At 34.2% G+C, this 24,405-nt stretch overlaps 3 protein-coding genes and 1 long non-coding RNA gene across 4 annotated transcripts; 3 read left to right on the top strand and 1 right to left on the bottom strand.

The window, feature by feature from the left end:
* The first annotated feature begins 8,034 nt into the window (after positions 1-8,034).
* Positions 8,035-9,369, top strand: LOC108197673 (ethylene-responsive transcription factor ERF061). Its single transcript, XM_017365362.2, has one exon. The coding sequence runs from the start codon at positions 8,253-8,255 to the stop codon at positions 9,153-9,155; it is 903 nt and encodes a 300-aa protein (XP_017220851.1). The 5' UTR covers positions 8,035-8,252; the 3' UTR covers positions 9,156-9,369.
* Positions 9,370-10,611: 1,242 nt separating this feature from the next.
* On the top strand, positions 10,612-11,469 carry LOC135148248 (uncharacterized). The gene is made up of 2 exons (XR_010286197.1): positions 10,612-10,683; positions 11,326-11,469. It is a non-coding gene; the product is annotated as an uncharacterized LOC135148248 (long non-coding RNA).
* Positions 11,470-11,818: 349 nt separating this feature from the next.
* On the bottom strand, positions 11,819-14,222 carry LOC108199905 (cinnamoyl-CoA reductase 1). The gene is made up of 6 exons (XM_064082573.1): positions 13,720-14,222; positions 13,137-13,319; positions 12,811-12,992; positions 12,539-12,701; positions 12,253-12,442; positions 11,819-12,169 (listed from the first exon to the last, which is right to left on the bottom strand). Exons 1-6 carry the CDS (start codon positions 13,847-13,849, stop codon positions 12,028-12,030), a joined length of 990 nt encoding a protein of 329 aa, XP_063938643.1. The 5' UTR covers positions 13,850-14,222; the 3' UTR covers positions 11,819-12,027.
* A 4,526-nt stretch (positions 14,223-18,748) lies between these two features.
* On the top strand, positions 18,749-24,029 carry LOC108199906 (abscisic acid receptor PYL9). Its single transcript, XM_017367931.2, has 3 exons — positions 18,749-19,071; positions 20,091-20,306; positions 23,500-24,029. Exons 1-3 carry the CDS (start codon positions 18,958-18,960, stop codon positions 23,716-23,718), a joined length of 549 nt encoding a protein of 182 aa, XP_017223420.1. The 5' UTR covers positions 18,749-18,957; the 3' UTR covers positions 23,719-24,029.
* Positions 24,030-24,405: the final 376 nt, after the last annotated feature.

Genomic DNA, 24,405 nt, shown 5'->3' with positions numbered 1-24,405 from the left:
CATGCTAAACACTAAAATTTATAAATTTGAACGGTTTTGATTGATGTTGTTGTTGTTAATGCATGAGGAGTCCACCATTATTATTAGGTAGTTTTAGTCAATTAAAAACTTTCAAATTCATAAATTTTTATACTTAATATGTGCCCATAAGCATTATAGAAAAACATGTATTTTTTTTTTTTAAGACTAGGTCGGCTTTTTCCCGACGATTATCCAGATTTGTTCCTGTCTTCTTTTATTTCTTTTTTGAAACATAAACATCATTTTCTAAAATCTTGTTATAATTGACTTTATGAATTATGAATATAATAATATAAGTAGTCCATTTCAAATTTTAGCAACTTTACTATAGTCTGAAGCTGTGAGGCAACTCAGGCCAGCCCTCGGAAAAAGCCTAACGTAATAATAAGATAGCTCATGAAAACTATAATCACGGATATCTAGTGAAAAGCTAAAATAAAGCCCAAGCCCTAAAGTGATATTATGGGCTCTTTACTTGCAGCCCGATTTTCCTTTAATATAAATGCCGTTTTATAATTTGACAAGAAAAGCCTGTAATACTAAGACCTGCCAGAACTCAATCCAAAGATCCAGCCCAATACATTTATCCAATTTATGTAGCGTGGTACTTGTGTTTGAATTACGGGCAACGGGCTTATAACCTCCCGCGCTGCTTTTGTTTTTATTCCTTTTTTGTTTTTAGACTTTCATATTAACGAATTACTAATTTTCTTTTTACGATAAGTAGTCCTCCAGTTTATTTACAAGTGAAATCATCCAACTAAGATGCTAGCATGGTTGGCTAATCTCGTACAACCTATTTTTTTTATTGTATCACCGAGAATATAGGAAAAGAGAGCACAACCGATTTTTTTAGTCCCCGTGAACACGGCGTATTAGAGTAATTAAGATTCGGTCTCGTGGCTTCAGAATTTTTGAGTGTTATGACGTTATATTTTGGTAGAAAGGCTGAGATCATTCATTAACGGATGAATTAGCGATAAAGAGGTTTTGAGTGTTACGGTATTATGTTTTGATGAAAACGCTTAGATCATTCATCGTCATCAGTAATACTTGTCCAATTGCAAACGCGAACCCATAAAATACACCCTCTTATAACCCCAATAGTGAAAATCCTTTGAAGATGAAATTGTGATCCTTCACAAAACCCCAACCCCGATTTCACTATTTTCTACATCAACTTGATCATGGATGAACATTCTCGTAAAATGTTCGCTTTTTTCAAGGCAATTCAAGCTCGTTTCACTAGTCCAACAATCTTTTTCGCCTCTTCAAAACACCCTTCACTCATTATCTACTGATCATTTAATTTCAAAACATCCTCAATTTTTCACATTTTCTAGCAATATAGACAGGGATACTTTACGTATTTGGGAATAAAAGAGTTTCGGGTGTTAAAAGGGATTTTCACTGTTGTGGGTTGTTGAATTTCAGAGGTTCTTTCAGGTTATCAAAAGCAATTCAAAATTTAGTGGAGGAGCTAAATGATAAGGAAAGTGAAGAAAGGGGAAAGTGTAAATTTTATGATTTTGAAGTTTGAATTTTAGTTATTTGTTTGATCAATGTTAATTGAAATTGTTTAAAAGGTGTATTGATTTTGAATGTATAATTGTGTTGGAACCTGTAATGAAATGGCGTGACATGATAGGTCAAGCTCGAACGAGAACATGAAAGTCTTCAGCTTTTGATTACATTTTTCATTTGTTAGAACCCTAATTAAGTTTAATTAGGTTATATAACAACTGAGCGGGGTGTAATGCTTAGGTGAGGTTCATGCCACGTCAGATTGCTCACTCGGATTTTCATTCATTTTTTAACGTCAGTAAAGACAAGTGGCCTATTTGAAAATTTTGAAGAAAACAATAAGTTGGCTGAAAGTTTTTTGAATTGCATGACACAACTGAAAATTAGTATTGAGTTGAGCAACCTAAATGTCATTTAACCTGTTTCTTCCCCTATCTTAATTTGTGATTTGTATTATTTTCTTATATATGTTTATGTATATTGCAGCGTGTTGCCACATATATACATGGGCATATTGAACTTATATTATTGTATCATCTCATAAATTCTATATTTTTTAATTGTACTATTTAAATGAGGATCATGCATTTGTATGTGCCTGTTTGGTTAACAGAAGTCGGAGCTGCTTCTGAACTTTGACCCGTTTCCCCCGAGTTCATCCACCATATTTTTCTCTTTTTTAGTCCATATATAAATAAAATATAAACTTATAAAGAGTATTGCTAGAGTTGGCACTCTTACAAATATAATAAATTTCTAAGAGTAATATATATATTGGTCCTGTTTGGGAATTAGCCGTTAGGAAATCGAATTAGATATTTTGACTAGTTAGTTGATTGAACTAGATGTTTTGACTAGTAGATTGAAGCAGCGATTTCTTGTAAAACTGTTTGGTAAATAAATATTTGATTAGTTTTTTATGATGCATATCAAAAACTCTAACTGAAAAAAAACTCCCCGCCGTAATTTTTTGAAAATCAGTTTTTTGAACCCAAACTTATATTTCAATCCGCTAACTGTCAAACACTAGCATTAGCGGATTGAAATAGTGAAAACTCTAAAACACCCCCAAACTTCCAATTTTACCCCAAACCTCTAATTGCCAAACATGACCATTACGAGTCGGTTGCAATTTGATGACCATAGTTTGCATCGAGTTTCAAAACAGTGACTATAATTTCAAATTTTACAAATTGGTGATCAAAATTTTTGTTGAATTTTAAAATGGTGGCCACACTTTATAAACGAATCATATATTAATATTTTAATAATTAAATATTAACTAAAGATATTGTTGATATTTCACACCCAACTTTTTGTGACTCATTTAACCCTCGATTGTATTTTAATATATAAAAGTGAAAGTAAGTTATAAAATGTTGATATATGGTTATTTTCTAAAATAAAAAAGACGGAGTCATATAAATAATATGAATCAACATTTCATTTTCGCAAGAGTTAAAAGAAATTAGGATATGATGAGAGAATATGGTTTATTAAACCCTGAAGTATTGCCTGTTAAATGATTTGCTATGTGATGCGGTGTTACAAAAAAAGAGAGTGAATATGGTTTATTAATTAATATTTTATTACGAAATTAGAGTTCAAGATGGCACAATGGTTATTATATAAAATTTATATTGAGATGTAAGTGGTGTGTAACTCTCAATTTTTACACATACTTATCTATTTTTATCATTAACAATACATGGACTCCCTCCGTCCCACTCATTTGTTTATATTGGGGGACGGGAGCTCGGCACGCATTCTGATGCTCTCGTGAAATATAGTTCGATAAATTATTTTCAACTTTTTTTTTCTTCTGAATAAAAATTTGATGTTTAAATTTTTATACAAAAAAGAAAAATTCTAAAAATAAGTTATAAAACTATGTTTTATATGCGCCTTAAAATGCGTTTCGAGCAGTGTGAAAAAACTGTAAAGAAATGAGAGGGACAGAGGGAGTAACATATAAGGTAAAATAGTAACTTCACAACTAATATAATTACTCTTTTTGTCCATTGTTATCTTTTTATACGGAAATAGATTCTAATTAAATATTCCAAAATTTTGACAAATTTTTAAAATTCAAGTTAAATATCTTGGGAAAAAAAATAATTTGAAATCCCGTATATTCATAAATGTTGATTTCCGCAAACGAATGGTTGAATAAAAGCAACAAAGAAATGGTCATTCCGGCGGTGCTGATAGTAAATTGGTTACTTGTTGGCTGATTAGAACACCAAAAAAGTCTTCGTTTCCAGCTTCAATCGACTACAATATCACCGTCACTGAAGGCACCTCATTTTTTATCTGACGATATGCTGACATCACATTTCCCCTCGGTGACGTTTTGCAGTTCTAGTGTAAACGACGTCGTAAAAAGTGAGAATTACATTGATAAGAGGAGTCTGTTTCGAACAGAAGTCACGAGAAAATAGGACAGGCTGTCTGAGTATTATCCGATAGGAGTGACCACAAATTGTCGGTGTCGTCTGGCGACCATGTCCGAATACTTCCAAAACACAACTTTTTGAGCACTTGTAATCCCTTAAATACCCCTACTCTTCTTGCTTATTTACTCTCTTCGTTTCTCAATCACTTGGACTCTCAAGTGTTTACGTTTTTCCCCGTCTTCCGCTCATTTTCAGTCGACATGGTGCTGAGCCTTGAATTTAGCTTAGACTTTGCGTCTTGAAATTTTGCAATTAAGCAAGCAGGACATATTTCTCTGTGGAACGATAAATTTGTCCCCAGTCTTGTGTGTAGAAAACATGATATCGTCTTATGATACTCTCTCTGTCCCCCTCAATTGTTTACATTGGAGGGGGACACAGAGACCAAAATAATGTATGAAAAATGAGTAAATTATTTAATAATAGATTTGAGATAGTGGAGGAAAGTAGTGGGTGTAATAGTAATTTTTATTATTAAATATGAGATATTAGAGGAAGATAGTGGGTGTGATGATGGGAAATACTTACTATTTATAGTAACGTAAAGAAATGAGAGGGACATCCTAAAATAGTAACTGTAAAGAAATGAGAGGGACAGAGAGAGTACAATATATGATTAGAGAATATTTTGAAAATATTCGAGTTACGAATTTTATTTCAAAAATACGGTATGACCATATAAACAATCTCAATTACAACTCCTGCAATCCGAAAAACTACTTTCAATCAATATGGCGATCTCGTAAGCAATGTTGACTATATTTTTGAAGATAAATGTGAAAATATGGATATGTTTGCAAATTTATCAATATAAATAATATTGTTTACGTAATTATTATTTACTCAAAAAAAACGGAAAGAACAATAAATTTGAAAGAGACGGATAATTTTTAATTACATACGTTTCACAAAATTATGCCTGAAAATGAAGCGAATGGCTCAGAAAACATCTTCCAAGCATGTCAAGTTTTCATAATATTCCCTAAACAAAAATGTCAATTGTTGTGAGCTGCTCAAGGGCAAAACCGTCAAAAGCAACGAACCAAGCATGGGTAGGGCAACGCGTGTGCACATCCAGAAAGATGCACACAATATCGAGATTTTGACTTAGCAAACTAAAAGGTGAAAAGTTAGGTTTAACATCACATGGGATGACTCACTGGCTAGCTTTATGGTGCATGATGAAGATGATAATAATGGCGTGATGGGTCGGGTCCATCACGAGCTACGTCTTTACAAGCTTTTCTGAGATCAACTTTATGAATTTAATGCCTTCACCTTACTCGTACTATTATTGATGCTGACATTCACCTTTTCGGTTTCATTACAGATCCCAAAAATTGGTCATACGTGATTTACAACTTTATTCACCTACATATTCGTGCTTCGACTTGATCGGTTAAGATCTTGTAAAGTTGCGTGTAATGCATCGCTCCATCCACTTGCCCTTTGATTGGTAATAAGAGGCTCTTGCGGTAAATTGATTCGGATGATAAATTTAGAAGGGTCTATTGGATCAGGATTTCAAATCATTTTTTTGCATTCATGAAATCTGAGGGTATTCGGGGTATTGGATTGAAATTGTTTGAAATTCATTAAAATGTATTCAATTGGGATTTTAAATTATGCTAAAAAATCTGGTGGTATTCAAATTGGATTTTAAATTATGCTTTAAAATCCGATGATATTCAATTGTGATTGTTTAAAATCCATTAAAATCTGATGGTATTGAGATGCTGATTGATTTTTTTTGGATTTCATAAAATGATGGATTTTAAGTTTTTTGAAATCCCACTAAAATCAATGGGATTTTGAAGCATTGTGCTTAAATCCTATCAACTCTGCGACATTTTATCAAGAATACACACAAAATCAAAATCACATACAATCCATAGACGAAAAACAATCCATTAAAATCTTAATTCAATGCATCCATTAATTTATTAAATTTGTGTTCATATTCGTATCTAACAATTTTCGACTTGTATTGAATTTAGGGTGAGTGAGTCTATGTGAAACACGAAACATGAGAAGTTTTAAAGGTTGAAATTTGAGTTCGACACGCCATTGCTACGTGCCTAAACTTTACAAGTGACTTGGAATTGTGCTAGAGACGTAAAATTTTGAGTGATTTCCATACAAGGGTGTTTAGAATTGGATGCTAACTGGTTCAATAACTAGTGAAACACTTGTTCGAATTGCGATGGCATCTCCAGCAAAGTTAAAATAGCGACAGAAATATGTATGTGAATTTGACAAGACTGAGCAAAGATTTTTGACGGTGGTTTAGCTTTTGAAATTAAGCTCGATATCATGTGGTTTGTTGCACAAACATTTCATGGAGTTTGTTCACAGGCTAGTTACACGTGGGTTGTTGTAAAGTGTAAACTTTGGAAATTGACTGATGAATTTTTTTAATTTAAAATTGTAAATATTAAATTGATAAAATGTATTATAATTATTAATTGATGAACATGAATAAGTTTTCTAGATATCCCTGATTTATTAAAATTCTCAGATATATTTTTAATTAATCTTTATATATTTTATCAATTATACTCTAACTTGATTAAATTTTTTTTAATATTTAAAAATATTACGATAAATTTCTGATGAATCATCATGAAGCAATAAGTCAATGGAAATATTTCAGTTTATCGACTTGTACAAGATACATAATTATCTATGTTATGTGTCAAACAATACAATAGACGAATTATACACGTTACGAACACAATTCACATTTGTGTGGACTTGAGAAGCAGTCACTCTTGCCACTTGAACAATAAATATAAAAAGTAGACATCTGTTTCTTATATCTTTCCTCCAGGGCTCCACATGGAGTCAAATCCAACTATGAACTCAAATAATATGGTTTACTATTTTCTCAATAATAGAGTGTTGTTTCTTTTTCATCCATGTAAAAAGCTTCTCTTTCTAGATGCGTAATTGAAGAAGAACTTAAATTTTAAAACATCACACTTTAAGCAGGCAGGGGTAAGTTAAGAATCATGATTTGCCTATGATTTTTTGCTTCATTTAGACAAACTTGACATCAAATATTCCACCCTTGCGAAATTCTAGCACCGTATTTAGCTTTGTCCAAAAAGTCAATATATGGTTTCTAGCTGTCGATAGCTACTCTTATATACATGAAATGGTCATAGTTGTTACTTGTACATGAATTTGATGTTATATACTCCCTCTCCTTTGGCTTAAATTTATTTTAATTTTTTTGTATATATTATTTTAAATAGTAGAACATATAATAATAATTCATATTAATTTTATGTTTACTATAATTTAAGTACTAAATTTATGATATAAAGTCATTATGATTATTATATCCATCAAATAAAATTATTTAGTATCAAAGTATGGATGCCGAACTCAAACGAGTTTATTATTCAAAAATACATGTTATGATCATTTTGTGTATTACTTTTCTCACACGAAAATAAGTCATAATATTTAATTTATATTTTTCACTGAGTAATTAACTGGTTTGAAAATTTTATTAGTATATATAGACATCAACTAGATATAACTTATTATATCAGATATGATAATATGAGTTGATTTATATAAAATATGTGGATAATTTTATTTTTTTTTTAGTTTAGGAAGAGTTTGTAGTAGATTAGGACCTATTTATTAATATATCTCCGATCTCCCTAATTCATGGTAATAAAGTTCAAATTCTAGTTCAATTGAGTATAAGTTTTCACTATAAATAGCCTAATAAAAAATGTGAATAAGATTTAGTTGATGAAAATATCGAACAATAATAAATCGTATTAATCAAATAATTAATAAAATAATGAGAGTTTTAATGGATTTGGAAATCTGAAAACAGTGACCGGAAGGTAATCGACGATATTCATCCTACAAGCTTGCAATATTTTATTCAACCAACTAAAGCTTAAAAACGTACTTTTTGCGTGTTAAAAAACCCGTACAATTTGAACCGGTGGGAGTTATGAGGGGCAAGTAAAATCTTGACCCAGCACTATAAATACACACAACAAGAGAGCTACTAAACTCAGACACATCAAACATTTTTCAAAGGCCTGTTCTTCACATCTAACACCTCTTTTATTTCAACTCTCCTCTTCTCTGTTTCAGCTTTCAACTAACCTTAGCTTCTCTAGCAGAAACTATTCATTTTCTGCAAGGCCTTAAGTTCAGAGGAACAGGGACAATTTTTAAGCATCCTATTTCCTCTTTTTTCATCTCGAAAATTTCGAAAATATGGACAGAATGCAAGAAACCAGCATTCCTTGTGCACACTTCCAGGGTAATAACATAGGAGTTTCCCTGTCTAATCTCATACTAGCAAGCAACACTAACACCCTGGATTCAATCTTTTCTAGCTGCTCATCGTCGACAAGCCCGGCTTTCGAGCAATTAGGCTCTTCGGTTTATCTGACACAGAGAGATTTGCTCCAGAAGTTCTGTCAGGAAAACCCCTCAAAAAATTCAGTGTCAGAACCTGATCTCTCCAGGCCACTTGATATCTCTCTGTACAAGAATAACTACCTGGCTCCGCCGAAGAAAAAGCTCTACAGAGGAGTGAGACAGAGGCACTGGGGAAAATGGGTAGCTGAGATTAGACTACCTCAAAACAGGATGAGAGTTTGGTTAGGGACTTATGAGACACCTGAAGCTGCAGCCTATGCTTATGATCGTGCTGCTTATAAGCTTCGCGGTGAATATGCGCGCTTGAACTTCCCAAATCTTCGTGATCCAAGCAAACTGGGATTTGGAGATAGTTCAAGACTGAATGCCTTGAAAAATGCTGTGGATGCCAAAATTACAGCAATTTGTCAGAAAGTGAGACGAGAGAAGGCGAAAAAGAGTGGCAAGAAAAGCTGTGACAGCTCCTCTGCTGGTACAGGTAAAATCAGTGAGAGTGAGAAATCAATGAAATTTGACTCCAATTCCTCGTCTTCGATGATCAATAACAGTACTTCGAGCAATGAAATGGTTTCTTCAAGTGTGTCTGAAGAGGGGTTATGGATGGATGTCAACTCCCCATATTCTGTTCTTGGCCCGTGTTCAGGCGTTCCCCAAGAATTAGAGTTTGAAGGGTGCTCTCTGGCACATATGCCGTCGTTTGATCCTGAATTGATCTGGGAAGTCCTTGCTAAGTAGAACGACAATTTAGACAATCTTGTTAGTTCTGATGTAGTACTAGACTTGCAAGCAGCATATGTCAGTTAATAGTTCCATACTGTATTATCAAAGTATGGTTTACTTTTTTAAGTGACTTGGTTAATTAGTTGTAAAATTGAGTCAAGTAGAAGTATTTATTGAAGTAGTTTATGAGAAAGTTTTAATCTAATAAATCTTGTTAAACATTTCAGTATTTTGTTTTAATTCTTCTAATAAATCTTCCAATAATGACGCTTTTAAATCATATAACGGTTATCTTTACTCAGAATTAGAGTGTAAGATGTTCAGATATACGCCGACCTTACCTCTGGTCTTATAAGTCTGTGGTTGTTCCCACATCAAATGGGGAAGGAAAGGGAAATCAGCCACATTTCTTGACTTATCTTTCTGCCTCTGGATGATGCCAAAAGCTGTTAGATGAAAAAAGGTGTGGTCCTAAGTGTGAAGTCAATGTATCTATCCTAACTTAAAAGAAATCTCTCGACTCTTAAAAGTCTAGTTTGTCATCTAATTAGAATATCCGATAAGGACTTTTGCATGATACTTCTTCAACTCAAGGTAGCATCACTTCTTTTCACTTGAACTAGATATGACTGTGGGAAACTATACTTTAAGGCCTAAGTTAAGAGTTTAATTTGAGGATTTCGCGCTTGCAATAATTCAGATCATATTGTGTTGTTGTTATCTCTGTATCTCGGAAGAAATGATGGCAGAGCATGTGAAATAATCAAGTATGGAGATCAGAGGTCCCCCCGGTCTCCTACGGGTGAACACTGTACAGAGATGTGCAAGTGAGTTGTGTACATTGAATCTTGGAAGTTCAGGGTCCATGTAAGGGACAATCAAGTCCATAATATCATGCTCATATCAGGCTTCTGGAAATGGAAGGGAATCAAAAGCACTACATCTTGACATTAACATCGGAAATTCAAAGCTCAGACAGAAGCACGTAAAAGTTATAACCTCAGTAACTCAGTTCAAACAATCAGACAACTAGATGTTGCTAATGGAGAGCATATCTCTGACGAAAAACTACTTTCATTTATATAATTTCCCCACATGCTTTACTTTTTATCTATTTTTCTGATAGACAAGATTTTCATTACATATTAAGAAGAAAACAGAACCCGGTGAGTCTACATGGCCTAAAAAGAGAAACATGTGATCGACATGACATGATAGCCTCATTGAACCAGCTTTTACAAGTTTATCGGATACAGAAAAACTAAAGGAACCAACCGAAGTGAACCGGCGATACAATCATGTGAAGACAATGACCATCTTAATATCATTTTTAGTTCCGTGATCAATTTGACACATTAAACTCATTTAAGTGACCAACTACATACCTCTCAACAAATTCTCGAAAAACAAAAGATTAGTGTTGATCATCAGGATCAAAAATGGTGAAAGACTATGTACTTTGTATTTGGTGGTGAAGAGAAAATGGGAATATGCATGGGAAAATCTGCAAAATGTGCTCATGCTTCTTCTAATCAGTTCATGGGTATATCTCTTCTTGATTTTTGATATTTCTTACGTGAACAATATGATATGGTATGCCCTTCTATTACAATTATTTACAATATTCTTTCTTTTTCTCATGATTTTGAGTGGAATTGCGAAAAGTGTTGATTTTAATCTTGTTTGTTTGTTTGTGTGTATTTTTTTGTTTGTTTAATCCATGTGTTTTGTTTGGTTTTTGATGTTTTTGGCGATTTTTCGTGTTACATGTGATACGCTTCGTTGTTCGCTTCGCATACGACGAGACAACTTGATCGATAGCATAGCGGTGGTGGCGGTGACGGCGGTTTCAGGACGGGATCCGGTTTCAGAAAGGAAAGTTCGCTAATTGTGCCTTAATTGAAGGCGGTAATTGTGCCTCGTTAATTATGCCTCTTTATTGAGGGCGTAAATTGTGCCTCAATTATTGAGGGCGTAAATTGTGCCTATTTATTGAGGGCGTTAATTGGGCCTTATTTGAGGGCGTTAATTGTGTCTTAATTAAGGATATTAATATTTTATTATTATGCCTTAATTAAGAGCTTAATTGTCTCAATCATGAGTTATCATGATTGTGGGAATATTTTGATGTAATCTGTTAAATATATCGACTTATATTCTTTTGTTTCTCTTGTTTTATTTTCAGGATTCTTGGAAGAAGGCCGGTTTTCTTTTCGGACATTAAAGTTTTATTGTCTAAATTTCCCCGGTCATCTTGCATGTCCGACGGTTAGATAATAAGCTTTCTTGAATGAAAGAATTATCACGGTGAATTGCCGATTCTCGTTGAGATTTATTCTCATTTTCAAAAAAAAAAAAAAAAAAAAAAAAAAAAAGGAACCAACCGATAGTTTCCTTTTGACACTAAATGGTGCATCAAGCAAGAAAACCTCCAAGAATTCAATTCTGCAGAGCCAGACCTCTACTATTGATGACTGAAGGCTTTACTAACCTTTCAATAACAGCCATAACTGCTAGAGCCCCACCTTGTGGAAAGACAGTAAACGTTAGACGAACACAAGTAACTGAGGATGTCTCCTTACATGTGAAACTCCCTTAATACGCGGAAAATTGTATGCAGCTTATGGAAATCTTTATACAGCGGACTTTATTAGCAACCTAAATGTGCCAACATCGTCTGATCCTTGAATGCTTTGTTTTAATACAAATTTACAATGTGGAGCAGCTAGCAATTCAGTAAAGTACTCGACCACTTATCATACAATCATTTGAACTTGAGGACTTCACATTACATCACAATTTCAAAGTGAGTACATTATAAACTTTATTCACAAATAAGAATGTGCGTTACTTATATCCACAAATCATATTAGCTAGGTACTATATGTTAACTAGCAAATAGATCATGTTCTTCATAATCTTTCACAACATCTTTCAGAGTCTCTTCCAATGGCTTAAACACCCACCCCAGGCTTTGCAGCTTCTGGGAATTCAACTTCCATGAGTTTATATGCTGTACCTCGTTGAAGCTGAGATCAAAGTACCTTTTTAGCAGTATGAAACTGAAATTTTGATGACACAAAATAGAAGAAAACAGAACAAGAAGGTTTACCTTGTAGGGTACTCGTAGTCTGGAAACAAGCACTGCAACTTTTCTACCAATTCTTTAACACGAAGACCAAAGGAGGAGCATATATACCGTCCCTTTGCTTCATCCTTTTCATACAGCAAAACGATTCCCTTGGCCAAGTCGCGTACATCCACAAGAGGAAATTCTATATTTTCTACCCCTTCACGTCCACCTAATTTTTTAATATAACGATGATAAATATGTGTAACAAACCAGGATTATGCTACATATTTCCTTGGAGCAAAGAAAATAGCACTATAACACTGACCTTTCATGTAACGAAGAATATGCAAGCTAGAGGCATTTGCTGTGGATTGCAGCATTGGCCCAATGACAATGGATGGACATATTGTCACAATGTCAAGTCCACTTTCTTTTGCATGGCACCAGGCTTCTTTTTCCGCAATAGTCTTGGAAAGACAATACCAGTTCTGCTCATGCAATATGATTTCAGTACATTATGATAGAAGGCCAGTAGATATCCGATACTTAAATTACTTTAATACCATATCGATCCACTATAAGTTACAAGGGAATTACCTTTGTGGATCTGCAATATTCAATATCAGTCCAAGAGGTTTCATCTATGTCCTGATCCATAGGCCATTTGGGATTCACCATATTGGCAGCAGCAGATGAAACAACCACCACCTTATTTACCCCTGCTTTTAAGCAGGCTTGAAGTACGTTTCGTGTACCTGTTACAGCTGGTTCAACTAGCTCTACCTGCATAAAACAAAAATCAAACTTATTAATTAATCATATGATAATTCCTTTATACCAATAATAGGGATTTATTTTGATTGGAGAAATCAAGTTAAGAAGCTTGTTATTTAACAATAGTTTTTCATAATTATATGACAGACTTGCCTCAGGATTAGCCACATGAACATTTTTATCAGGAACTGGAGAAGCAACATGGAACACTCCCATGCATCCAACAATGGCAGCAGAGAGGCCTTCACAGTCTAGCAAATCTGTCTTAAAGAGCTGCAGATTCTCTGATGCATTTTCCAGTTTTCCTAAATGTCCATTCTTTTTCTCATCCCCTACGAATTAACACATGAATGTAAGATCCCTTTCTAAAAGAGGTCAAGTCGGCCAAGATTATTGTACGATATGCACCAGAAGAAAGACTCATCACTTTTCGACAAAGCATCCAGGTGGTTATGACTTATGTAAGTCATGACCATGCACTCAAAACGTTGTTTTATTAATAACATGGACAACATACCGACTGTTTTATAACTTAACTAACAGCAATCATCATGTATTAAGTGTTTTCTGATAGCGGTTGTTCTTGAACAACACCAACAAACAAAGATTTAGGTTTTCAAACTTACTGACACTGATGATTTATCCAAAAAATATACAGGGGTCCTATAAGTTGCAACAGCAGTAAACTGTAATGTATGCTTGAATAAGGAAGTTATAGTATTCCTCACTTACAGGGGTCCCTGGCAGTTCCATGAACGGTATAACCCTTTGAAAGGAGAACCTTAACAAGCCAGGATGCCACATACCCTCCTGCACCTGTTACACAAACCTTTTTCTTTTTACAGCTGCCATTTCCTTCCATCTCTCTCTCTCTCTCTCTCTCTCTCTCTCTCTCTCTCTCTCTCTCTCTCTCTCTCTCTCTCTCTCTCTCTCTCTCTCCCTCTCTCCCTCTCTCTCTCTCTCCCCCTCAATCTTGATCCTACCTCTCTCCCTCTCTCTCCCTCTATCTTGCTCCTCTCAACCTGCTACCGCATTATATAGTCCCTCACGCATAATTATTTGGCAGACAGTCAAGAAAAACAGATGCTAAGAAACAAAATCCAGAGCTTTAAGGGAACACAACTTACTAAATTGGTCTGCCCTACGTCTCGACAGATGAACTGCTACATTAATATATTTTCCTATGCCATCCTCTATATTTTTAAGTATTGACCTGACACAAGTCTTGCTTCTTGGGATGATCGATCAGTGCAGGCTTAAGAGAAGAGCATCAAGTTGAGCTGTATTCAATATTTTGATTGTAAAAACAATTCGGCTATCAAAAAATTTAAGATCTAGTGGAAGCAACTTATATGTTTATCAAATCAAAGCTGGCCGGTAGCTAGTACCTTAAAGTAAACAAACAGCCGCTGCATGATCCTTGATGCTCTGGAAAACAATAATATAATCAGGTGCTGAAATTTGTTATAATAATTATGCTATTCAATATTCATCCACGAGCTAAGCACCATTAGTATATCTATTATATGTTCTATCTATACTTCTATACTATCTTATTATAACCGAACATGGTGAAAACCAGTGGCAAGAAAAGTTAAGACAGCTAGGTAGTCTAGTTAATAAGAGTGAAAAATTTATGAAGATTGGCTCCATTTCTTTGTCTTTGATGATCAATTATGGTACTTAGAGCGATGAACTGGTTTCTTCAAGCGTTTATGAGGGATTGTGGAGAAGGTTGCTCTCTAGCACATATCTCGTCGTTTGATCCTGAGCTTGCTAGTTCAAATGAAACTTTAGGGCTTCTTTATTAGTTTTAGCTTGTTCTGTAAAGATGAGTAAACAGAACTAATTTTCTTTAACAAAAACATGAACATAACTACTTATCAAGCTTTGTTGACAGAAGCACGTCTAAATCAGAATTCTAGATGATGTAGGGGAATCAAAAGCTGATACTTTGGAAACTAGAATAACTGAAAATTGCCACAACCACATCTTACTATCTTAGCACCAATTCCAGATTTTCAAAATTCAGGCTGTGTGAAAGGGAGATGCTTGTAATTAAGAGCATATATCTGGCTTACTCAGTCTACATTGACATGTAGGAAATTAAGAATCAACTTATGAGGGTCTACTAGGGCAGATACATCGTTGTAATCGGAAAACTACTCATTCTCTGCAAGTCCTAAAGTGAAGTTTCTTTCCGATGATACTGATAGCTTTGGTAAAGAAGCATTAAGCTTGAGAAGATAACAATAATGAAGACTATAGGGGCCGTTTGGGTGAGCTTAAAATAAGTGCTTCTTGCTTAAAATAAAAAAGTGAAGTAGAAGTTAGAAGTTAGTTAAGACTTATAAGTGATTAAAGTGTTTGGGAAAAAAGCAGAAGTCATGAAACAAAAGCTAGGAATCGTAGCTTTTTATAAGTGCTTCTCGACTTTTTACACAAACGGTACGAAATAAGTGCTTCTAACTTAAAAGTCCAGAAGCGGGGCTTTTAAGCCCCCCGCCAAACAGCCACTATATTTCATTAAAAAAGGAGTTTGTATTTACAGGGAGATTGTAACTATGTGATTTTAAAAGAGAGAGTCTGTGTTTAGTTTACAACTATATGCCTTATATCTATGAGTGAGACTGTTACCACTACTTTGTAACAACTTTTCCCGCTAGGGGGGGTGCATGGTGCGGTTTGGTGCGGTTCTGGACATTAACCGTTACCAAACCGATGAATGCGGTTCGGTTCGGTTAATCATCATTAACCGTAACCGCACCAACTAAAACGGTTTTTCGGTTGCGGTTAACCATTAGTCGGTTGCGGTTTTTTTCCGGTTTTTCCACTATTATTTGCTACTCTTGTGCATAATGATATTTTTAAAAAAATGTAAAATTTTCATGAACATGTACAATATGTTCGGTTACTATTTACTATTGTTTCTATATGAGGATATAGGAAACATTACATACTTTCATCTAAAAACCTTAATACACAATAAAAACTAAAAGATATGTATTTTGACAAGAAATTAGATGATGTCAAGTCAATAAAATTACCCAAAATCAACTAATCATGAAATTCAAATAAAAAGTTTTCAAAAAATACATAAATAAAAAAAGTAGAATAGGTTTCATAATAAAATTTGATTAGCAGATTAACAACAGAAATATTTCTGCTTTGTGGCAAATCACAATAGCCCTAATTTTCGATCAAGCGCTCCTCCAAATATTTGGGTGCCCGGTTATTTAAGTGACTAAGCAAGTATGCAAGTATGGAAGAAGAACCTCCATACAAAATTAGATGTGAAGTTTAAAAATGACTAAGGTGCTTTATTACTATTATTAATATATATATATATATATATATATATATTTAATAATATAAATATATATATATATATATATATATATATATATATATTTCGGTTCGGTTAATTTCGGTGCGGTTTTAGCATAAAACCGAAAATAAAACCGCACCACTAATTTCGGTTTTTTATCTCGGTTATTTTCGGTTTTATTTGCGGTTTGGTTTTTTTCGGTGTGGTTTTTCGGTTTTTTTAGGTTTTTTTTGCGGTTTCGGTTTTTCCTGCTCGCCCCTACTTCCCGCCATGTTACCAGCTATATGTTGCTCCTCGGTTTACTCTGTATATGCTCTGTATTATCATCCTCCCTCAAGAGTGAGGGTTCAAACAGGTTTGCAACCCCGATCTTGGCCAAAAAATACTGAAAACCAATATCGGGTACAATCAGGATTCAGGGGGTCGATGTAAGATTCAAAGTTCAGGGGTAATAAACAAATTTTCAGAAAACATATGTATATTTTTTTGTTTTATGAAAACACTTTTATAATTTTTCAAAATTTAGAATGATAGAAATTTTTTTTAAAAAAAATACTAGACACGTGTCCCCGCACCTCATCTTAAATCCGTCGCGCACAAAGTGGTACCAATTCTAAGCTAGCGAGATGGAGAATACAGCAAGAATTTGGGACTTCGGGTTAAGCCCGGTACGCTTAAGCGAATATTCAGATGGGGTACTAAATTGATCCGATTGTATTAATTAGTTATCCATCCGGGTACGTCAAATTTCATTCTGAGATTTCCCTGAGTTGCTGGGTGGCTTAATTCTAATTATCATTCAATACTAATAAATATAAAAATGTCACTATATTTCAGATTATATCAATCAGTTGATCACTTTTATATATATTTAGATTTTTAGATTCAAATATTAACGTAAACATTATCTAGCTGCCACGAATGTATATAACATATTTTAAGACCAATATCAGTAATAATAATATAACATATAGACAATTATAATATTATACGCAGACATAACACAAATATTTTTACATAATATGCATATACGTAGAATACATCCGTATATAAACCACTCTTATAGTCTTATTTATTTATGTATTTAAATCAAAAATTAAGATCAAATAATTCTTCGAATAAAATATTAAAAGACATATTATAATACAAAATATATTTTACCTGAAAAACAAATATGGTTTCCAAATTTTAATAAATGATATTTTTTATAAACATGTACCCGTAGCATTCAAGATTTTGAATGAACAATCTATTCCGCTGTGAAGTATTAAACCTGGCTGAAAAAATAATTTTCGCCTTAAAATGAATATATTTATTCGAAAGTGAAGTATTGTTTGGAAATGGAGAGAGCACCGGGGATAACATAATGGCAAAACAATAGAAAAGGCGAAAAAAACCGTAACGGTTGGTTCAGCCGGTTAAAAGATGAGACTTGTGTTGAAATTCACTGCAACGGCGTCGAGTGACAATTTTGCGTAACAGGTCGTATTCGTCTCAGCAATCGGGTCGATTTCGGATCAAATTAAAATCACTTAACATTAAATAAAATTGAAAATTGAAGTTATAGAAATGAATTTCTAATTTTTCGAGTATTTTTGGGTCCTTTTTGAGTTTTGTCTCAATAAATCAGGTTGTGGATTGGGTCGATTTTCGGATTGTGTCCGATATTGTCAGTTGTCACCCATAGACGATGATGAGAGTAGAAACGATGCACCATCGCGTGTATTTATAGATGACCGAGCAACAATAAGTGACCGAAGCAGAATCGTATAAGGGGATTTTTTGCAATAATAAAGAGACAAGAAAAAGAGGTAGTAAGCTAAGAAGGGACGAGTAAGTAAGAAGGGACGACGTAACCGCTCCGACGCTGGACGGCTACAGTCGGTGCACATCGACCTAATGAGGGAAACGAAAATATAGAGGAAGTAAATGATAAAAATAAAAATGTGATTTTAATTTGTGTCTCAAAATGACAATGAAGACCTTATTTTTGGATAATGTGTCTCATGACTAATGCATCATGTAAAACTTAAAGTTCTTTTTTATAAGCAACTAGCAAGTGTTATTATAAAGTAGAAATCAGATTTAATTGATGAAATCACAAAACAAGGATTAGTTGGATTGATCAACGACTAATCAAGTATTTAATCAGTTCGACGAATTACGAAACATGAATTAATGAAAGACTTTTAGAATAGAGCTTATAAATGAATTATTTAAATAAAAAATTGGAAAGAAGAAAGAATTAACATGGAATATAAAAAAGTAGCAGACGCACAACCAAATGTGAGGGCCAATAAATAAGTAAAGTTCATCCCACCCATCCCATCCCCCATCCCCACTTTTGTTTTATTGTTGTCACTCATTAAATAAAAACAATAACTATACCATAACTACTGATAAATTATTAGTATTATTATTGTTATTATTAATCAAATAATAAAATATAATAAAATATAATAATATTATAATAAAGAGAGCGAAGAGGATGTGGATGAAGAGAGAGAGAGAGTGAGAGAGAAGAAAGGGCGTGGACCATCAGCCATTGGCTCCCCCTCTCCCCTTCTCCTGACGCTGCGTTTTCGACGCTTCTTTTCAAACCTATACATACACCTATACATACAGCAGTTGGATCGGCGCGTATGGTAAGTTATAAGATGGAGGATGAGTACATAAGAAAGCATCACAAGCACCAGGTCAGAGAGAATCAGTGCACATCTTCGCTCGTTAAACACGTCAAAGCTCCTGTTCATTTGGTCTCTCTCTCTCTCTCTCTCTCTCCCTCCCTCTCTCCCTCTCTCCCTCTCTCTGCTCTATCTCTCTCTCTGCAATTTCTTGTGCCTTTTAATTAATTTATCAATTAGTTAATTAGTTGTGTTGATTAGTCTGGAGAGTCGGTGATTGTGAATTAGAGAAGGAATTAGATGTTTTGTTTTAGTCGTGTATGCTGCGGTGCTGAACATTTTAGTGAGCCTGTTGAGAGAGAACATTTTCACGGACTGAACTGATTGGAATGGAATTGAACGTTTCGAGTCTTGTGGTGATTAGGTTGTGTTTAAGTTCGCGGTAGTCAAGGAGTTTTAGGAGAATCCGTGCCTCGGTTTGTAATATACATATTATTGCTATGTTTAGAGAGAACGTTTTCAGTTAACTTACCTGATTGGAATGTTACTAGTGTGGTAACAAAGAGGTTTTGTTTGCGTAACTTTATTATGGCTAGTTACAAGTAGTTAACAAGTTGATGAAGAGAACAGTTTCAGGTAGTTACCTGATTGGAATGTTCCTAGTGTAACAGCAGATAGGTTTTTTTGCGCATCTTTAGAAAGGGTAGTTTATTGGTACATTTTATGTTTTAAAGAATATCTGTTGGATATGATTTAGTTAAAATGTTCGGAAATTTGCGGAATAAGTTCTAGGAGAATTTAAGTTGAGTTGGATATATATCAGCAATTGGAATTAATTGTAATAATTTTTTAAAGCAAAATCATTTGTGTGATTACTGTTGATATTTGCGTGATTACTGTTGATATTTGCGTGATTACTGTTGACATTATAAGTTGGACATGTAAAGGGCATTGTTTCCTCTATATAGGTTAAACTTTTAAATCACATTGTATCTAAAGAAGAATGTTTCTTTGTTTGTGTAACTATAGATTGATATGATCTCAATTCATTAGTTCCATGTATGTATATCAGTAGAACAAGAAACAACTGAAGTTTAGTTGTAATTCCTCAATGAGATATTTAATGTTTATGATAGATCGGGTTCTTGCAGGTTTGGTCTCTGGTGAGAAGTTTTGATCAACCACAGAAGTACAAACCCTTTGTGAGCGAGTGTGTTGCGCAGGGTAACTTTGAGATTGGGAGTGTTAGGGAAGTCAATGTAAGATCTGGACTTCCGGCAACTACTAGCACCGAGAGGTTGGAACTTTTGAATGACGAAGAGCATATCTTTGGCATGAAGATTGTTGGTGGTGATCACAGGCTCAAGGTGTGATTTTTTACATTCCTCTTTCTATCATCACTTGTCACGCTAATGACTGCTTTTGCTTCGAGTAATGCTGTTATACTCTTATTTTTCGTGATCATGATTTTAAATTAATTTTATGTCCTGCTAACTCCTTTGTTTTTCACCTACTTTGTATGATATCTCCATATGCATTATCTTTTCATATAGCTATAGCGTTTGCTCCTGAAATTGGTAGTACCAATAGCGAATTTCACATTACTACTGAACATAAAGTATTTCACTTATTAAAGTGCAAATACTTTATTGAAGAAAGTTACCTATATTCAAAATTATTTTTTTGCTCATTAGTTAATGGTTTGAGGACAAATCTCGGCATGTACGCTAGCTTATGGTTCGAGGACAAATGGTCCTAGTCAGTTACAAAGGTCAGCATTTCGAGGTTGAATGACATTGCACAGTTTCTCTAACCAAAGCAAATCTATGACTGTCCCTATAGTGAGTACAACACATGTTCTCATATTTTCCTTATCCTTCCTTGCACTTTTGACCTCACCGACCTCTAGCCCGACTTGTAAAAAGTTAAGAAGATAATGGCAAGCGTGAACAATTAAAATGCTAGTCAAGAATGATATCTTGCCATGATAAACTAACTTACATGGAAGTAAAATTTTAATGGGGTTCAAGCCTAAAGATTCGTATCAGACTTTATAGACACGACAGTTTCCAAATTAAATGGAGTTCCTGAGGAACAAATACATGTTTTTTCAAGATCTGGTATTTTTTATTACCATGTAATGTCTCTTTAACAATATCATCTTTTCGATCAAGTGATCCAAAAATCAAAATCATAATCTTAAATTAATGGACTACAGGTACATTTTAGTAATAAGAAGTGATACCCTGTCATGCATTTCAACCGTCCTCCTACCGAAAGATTGCTCTTCCCTGACCTATAATAGCCATCAAAGCCAATAATATAGATATCAAGTTTATCTCAAATTTTAGATATTATTATTTTAAGGGTTATATAGTTGCAATAGTACTATTACTAACAATATCAGTTGTCACGACTTTTTGGCCTACAAATCGTGTCTTTTTAGAGGATAATGCAGTAGTTGCAATTACAAGCTCAATTAACCTTAACCACCAGAGATTTTACAATGTAATCAACTGGACAAACACACACACACACACAACAGTCTTTTACAGTAAGTCGTAATCAAATATGAGGTAATGCAAAGCCTCCCATGGGTAAAGGTAATGCCACTGACTGATGGTGGAAGAGGTAAATTAACTGATTTTGATTTCTTCAAATTCTCAGCCTCTAGATTAAGCTCATAATTCTCAAACTTATGTTGAGGAGTCACAATATTGCAAGCAGCCACTCCTTGTTCTTTAATCTTGACTAAATGAGCAAGAACACAAGAGTAGGATGCAACCTACATCTTACTACAATAGTAGCATTATCACACTTCTCCCCCCTCTATCCTTAACGGTTGGCCGTATGAGTGTTAATAGGTCACGTGGCGGGTCGGACACATACTCAGCTGAGTCGCTGATCGGAAACACATACGGAACCCATTTTGAAGAGTTTGTGCTCCCTTGCTGATAAGCCAACATCTATGGCTGAGGGTAATAATGACTGCTATTGATATCTAGTAAACTAGAACAATGTTGAAATTATGAGCTGTTGATGCATTAGATTGGGATTTGGAGATAAATGTACCTATTACAACATAGGTTCTAGAGCATCCAAATTAATCATCACCTTGAAGTTTTTAAATTATTTTAATATTTTTATATAATTATTGTAATAAATTTAAATCAATTTGATGGGTTGTTCATTTGGATTATGATATACTCCCTTTGTTCCACTTATTTCATTACAGTTTTTTTAAATTGCTTGGCACTCATTTTAAGGTGCATATAATATATAGTTTCATGACTTATTTTTGAAATTTCTTTATTGTATCAATATTTAAACTTTAAATTTTTATTCAGAAGAAAAAAGGTTTAAAATAATTTGTGAAACTACATTTCAAAGGAGGCTTAAAATGCGTGCCAAGCTCCCGTCCCCCAAAGTAAACTACCTGGAGGGACAGAGGGAGTAAACTTTTATTATTCAAAACCAAAAAAATAAAATAAGTTGTTAAAAATAGTTGCTTCTACTAATTTCCGGCTTTAAGCTTCTTTTTATTTTATTTTTACTTTTAGTCACTTTCTGATAATCCAGAGACATATCTCAACTTAAAGTCTGAAATCACTTTAAGCCTCTAACGTAAATCCATCCCAAACAGGCTCTAGGTCAAATAGGCGGACGTCTTGGGTCTCGAAATATGTAAGGTCTTTAAAGTACCATGTCTTTCTACATTCTCTATAATAAAATACTTAACTTTATTAATGTCATGCTGAAGAGCACATTAATGATAACCTAGTTTTTGGTGGACAAATATTAATGGGGTGCAATGGTGCCTGCTGTGTCATATATACAAATATTAATGGGGTGCAATGGTGCCTGCTGTGTCATATATATTTTTGTTTAGGTTACGTTCACTGTGTTGTAATGTTTGCAGAGAATAATAAAGCTTGTAGAGTACAATATACATTAGTCAGGTTATAGTTGAGCAGGATAGGCTAGAGGACTGGTTACTAAGATGAGCTGTATATGCAAGGGCATTTGAATCATACCACATTGTGATATATGACATTTCAGACGTTAAGCAACCTAGAGATTTGTGATAATTATATTGCTTTGTCTTCTTCAAAAAACCCTATGTTTAGAGATTTATTAATATCCTGCGCTCCAATCTCTAACTTATTGATTTGTTATGCAAGTGCACAAGCATATTCGCTCGTAGGTCCTTCTAATCTTATTGCTTACAGGTCCTTCTAGTCTTATTGCTTACGTATATTACACACATGTTTTATGTGAAGCTGTAATGTGCTAGCTGGTTAAATGCAGCTGCTTGCAGACGCATTTATAGACTTATCTTCTGACCTAGGCCCCTGGATCTGAAAGTAAAAGTATTATTATCAGGATGAAATAAAAATATGCTTTTAAGTTGAGTAGGATCATGATAGGACTACCAGATTTATATAATAAATATGATATGCTATATTCTATTTGTAGTTTTGGATATCTCTGTTTTTATTAGCTTTTATTACTTTAGTTATCACAACTGTGTGCATCCTTTTTTTTTTTTTTTTTTTGCAGAATTACTCTTCAGTAATTACTGTTCATCCTGAGATCGTAGATGGTAGACCAGGCACAGTTGTGATTGAATCATTTGTGGTGGATGTACCTGATGGAAACACGAAAGATGAAACATGCTACTTTGTTGAGGCCTTGATAAAGTGCAATTTAAAATCGCTGGCTGATGTCTCTGAGCGTTTGGCTGTGCAAGACCGAACTGAGCCCATTGACAGAATTTGAGAAACTTGTTTGAGGTTCTGATTAGAAGTTCCAGTCGTTTTGGGTAAATGATGTTCTGTCTGAACTATGTAAGGAAGCTCTCTTTGATATTTGGAAGTACAAATGTGGTTCAATGCTTCAATTATCTGGAGATGGTATTAAATTGTTGCGTCAGCAAACTGTTTACTGGCTCATTATTAGGTGTCATTCTGCTTCCACTTTGTAAACAAATCTCTATGTTTGTTTTATTCACTAGACACTGGACCGGACTTGTGTTGTAAATATCTATGCTTGAGAAAATTTGACGATTATGTGTTCGATTTTGTTGTTAACACGTGTTGTATAAAACCTTTTTTTAAATCACAAGTGTTTCGTCATTATTGCTTATGGTTGTGGTGCTGATCTTAGCATACAACTGATGAGCTTACCAGTTCATTTCTTTTGAAAACTAGACACTAGCAATATCATGTTGTCTTGCTGAATACAAATGAGTGATGTCGAACAGTAAGTATATCATGCTAGACTAAATCGCATATTAAAGCTTCTCTACTTGATCCACTCTTTCTCGGCTCGTGATCATTTTTTGATGAGCATATATTAAAGCTTCTCCAATTTATCTGTACGTCTGTCCACTTGTTTGTGAATGCTTAGAAATTGTAAAGTTATGTCTTTTGCTTTTCTCAGTGGTCTTGGAAAGTGGAGAGTGTG

Source organism: Daucus carota, chromosome 8, assembly GCF_001625215.2.
Source record: "Daucus carota subsp. sativus chromosome 8, DH1 v3.0, whole genome shotgun sequence".
In the NCBI taxonomy this organism is placed as follows: Eukaryota; Viridiplantae; Streptophyta; class Magnoliopsida; order Apiales; family Apiaceae; genus Daucus; species Daucus carota.
This window is presented reverse-complemented; position numbering and strand designations above follow the sequence as displayed.

What these genes read in the sequence shown, in the direction of transcription:
- LOC108197673 (XM_017365362.2), top strand. Translation starts at nt 8,253, where the DNA reads ATGGACAGAATGCAAGAAACCAGCATTCCTTGTGCACACTTCCAGGGT.
- LOC108199905 (XM_064082573.1), bottom strand. Translation starts at nt 13,849, where the DNA reads ATGGAAGGAAATGGCAGCTGTAAAAAGAAAAAGGTTTGTGTAACAGGT. An exon ending in TGGAACTGCCAGGGACCCCT is followed by an intron (nt 13,320 to 13,719) that starts GTAAGTGAGGAA and finishes GTTAATTCGTAG; the next exon opens with GGGATGAGAAAAAGAATGGA. An exon ending in AATATTGCAGATCCACAAAG is followed by an intron (nt 12,702 to 12,810) that starts GTAATTCCCTTG and finishes TTGCATGAGCAG; the next exon opens with AACTGGTATTGTCTTTCCAA.
- LOC108199906 (XM_017367931.2), top strand. Translation starts at nt 18,958, where the DNA reads ATGGTAAGTTATAAGATGGAGGATGAGTACATAAGAAAGCATCACAAG. An exon ending in TCAAAGCTCCTGTTCATTTG is followed by an intron (nt 19,072 to 20,090) that starts GTCTCTCTCTCT and finishes GGGTTCTTGCAG; the next exon opens with GTTTGGTCTCTGGTGAGAAG. An exon ending in GTGGTGATCACAGGCTCAAG is followed by an intron (nt 20,307 to 23,499) that starts GTGTGATTTTTT and finishes TTTTTTTTGCAG; the next exon opens with AATTACTCTTCAGTAATTAC.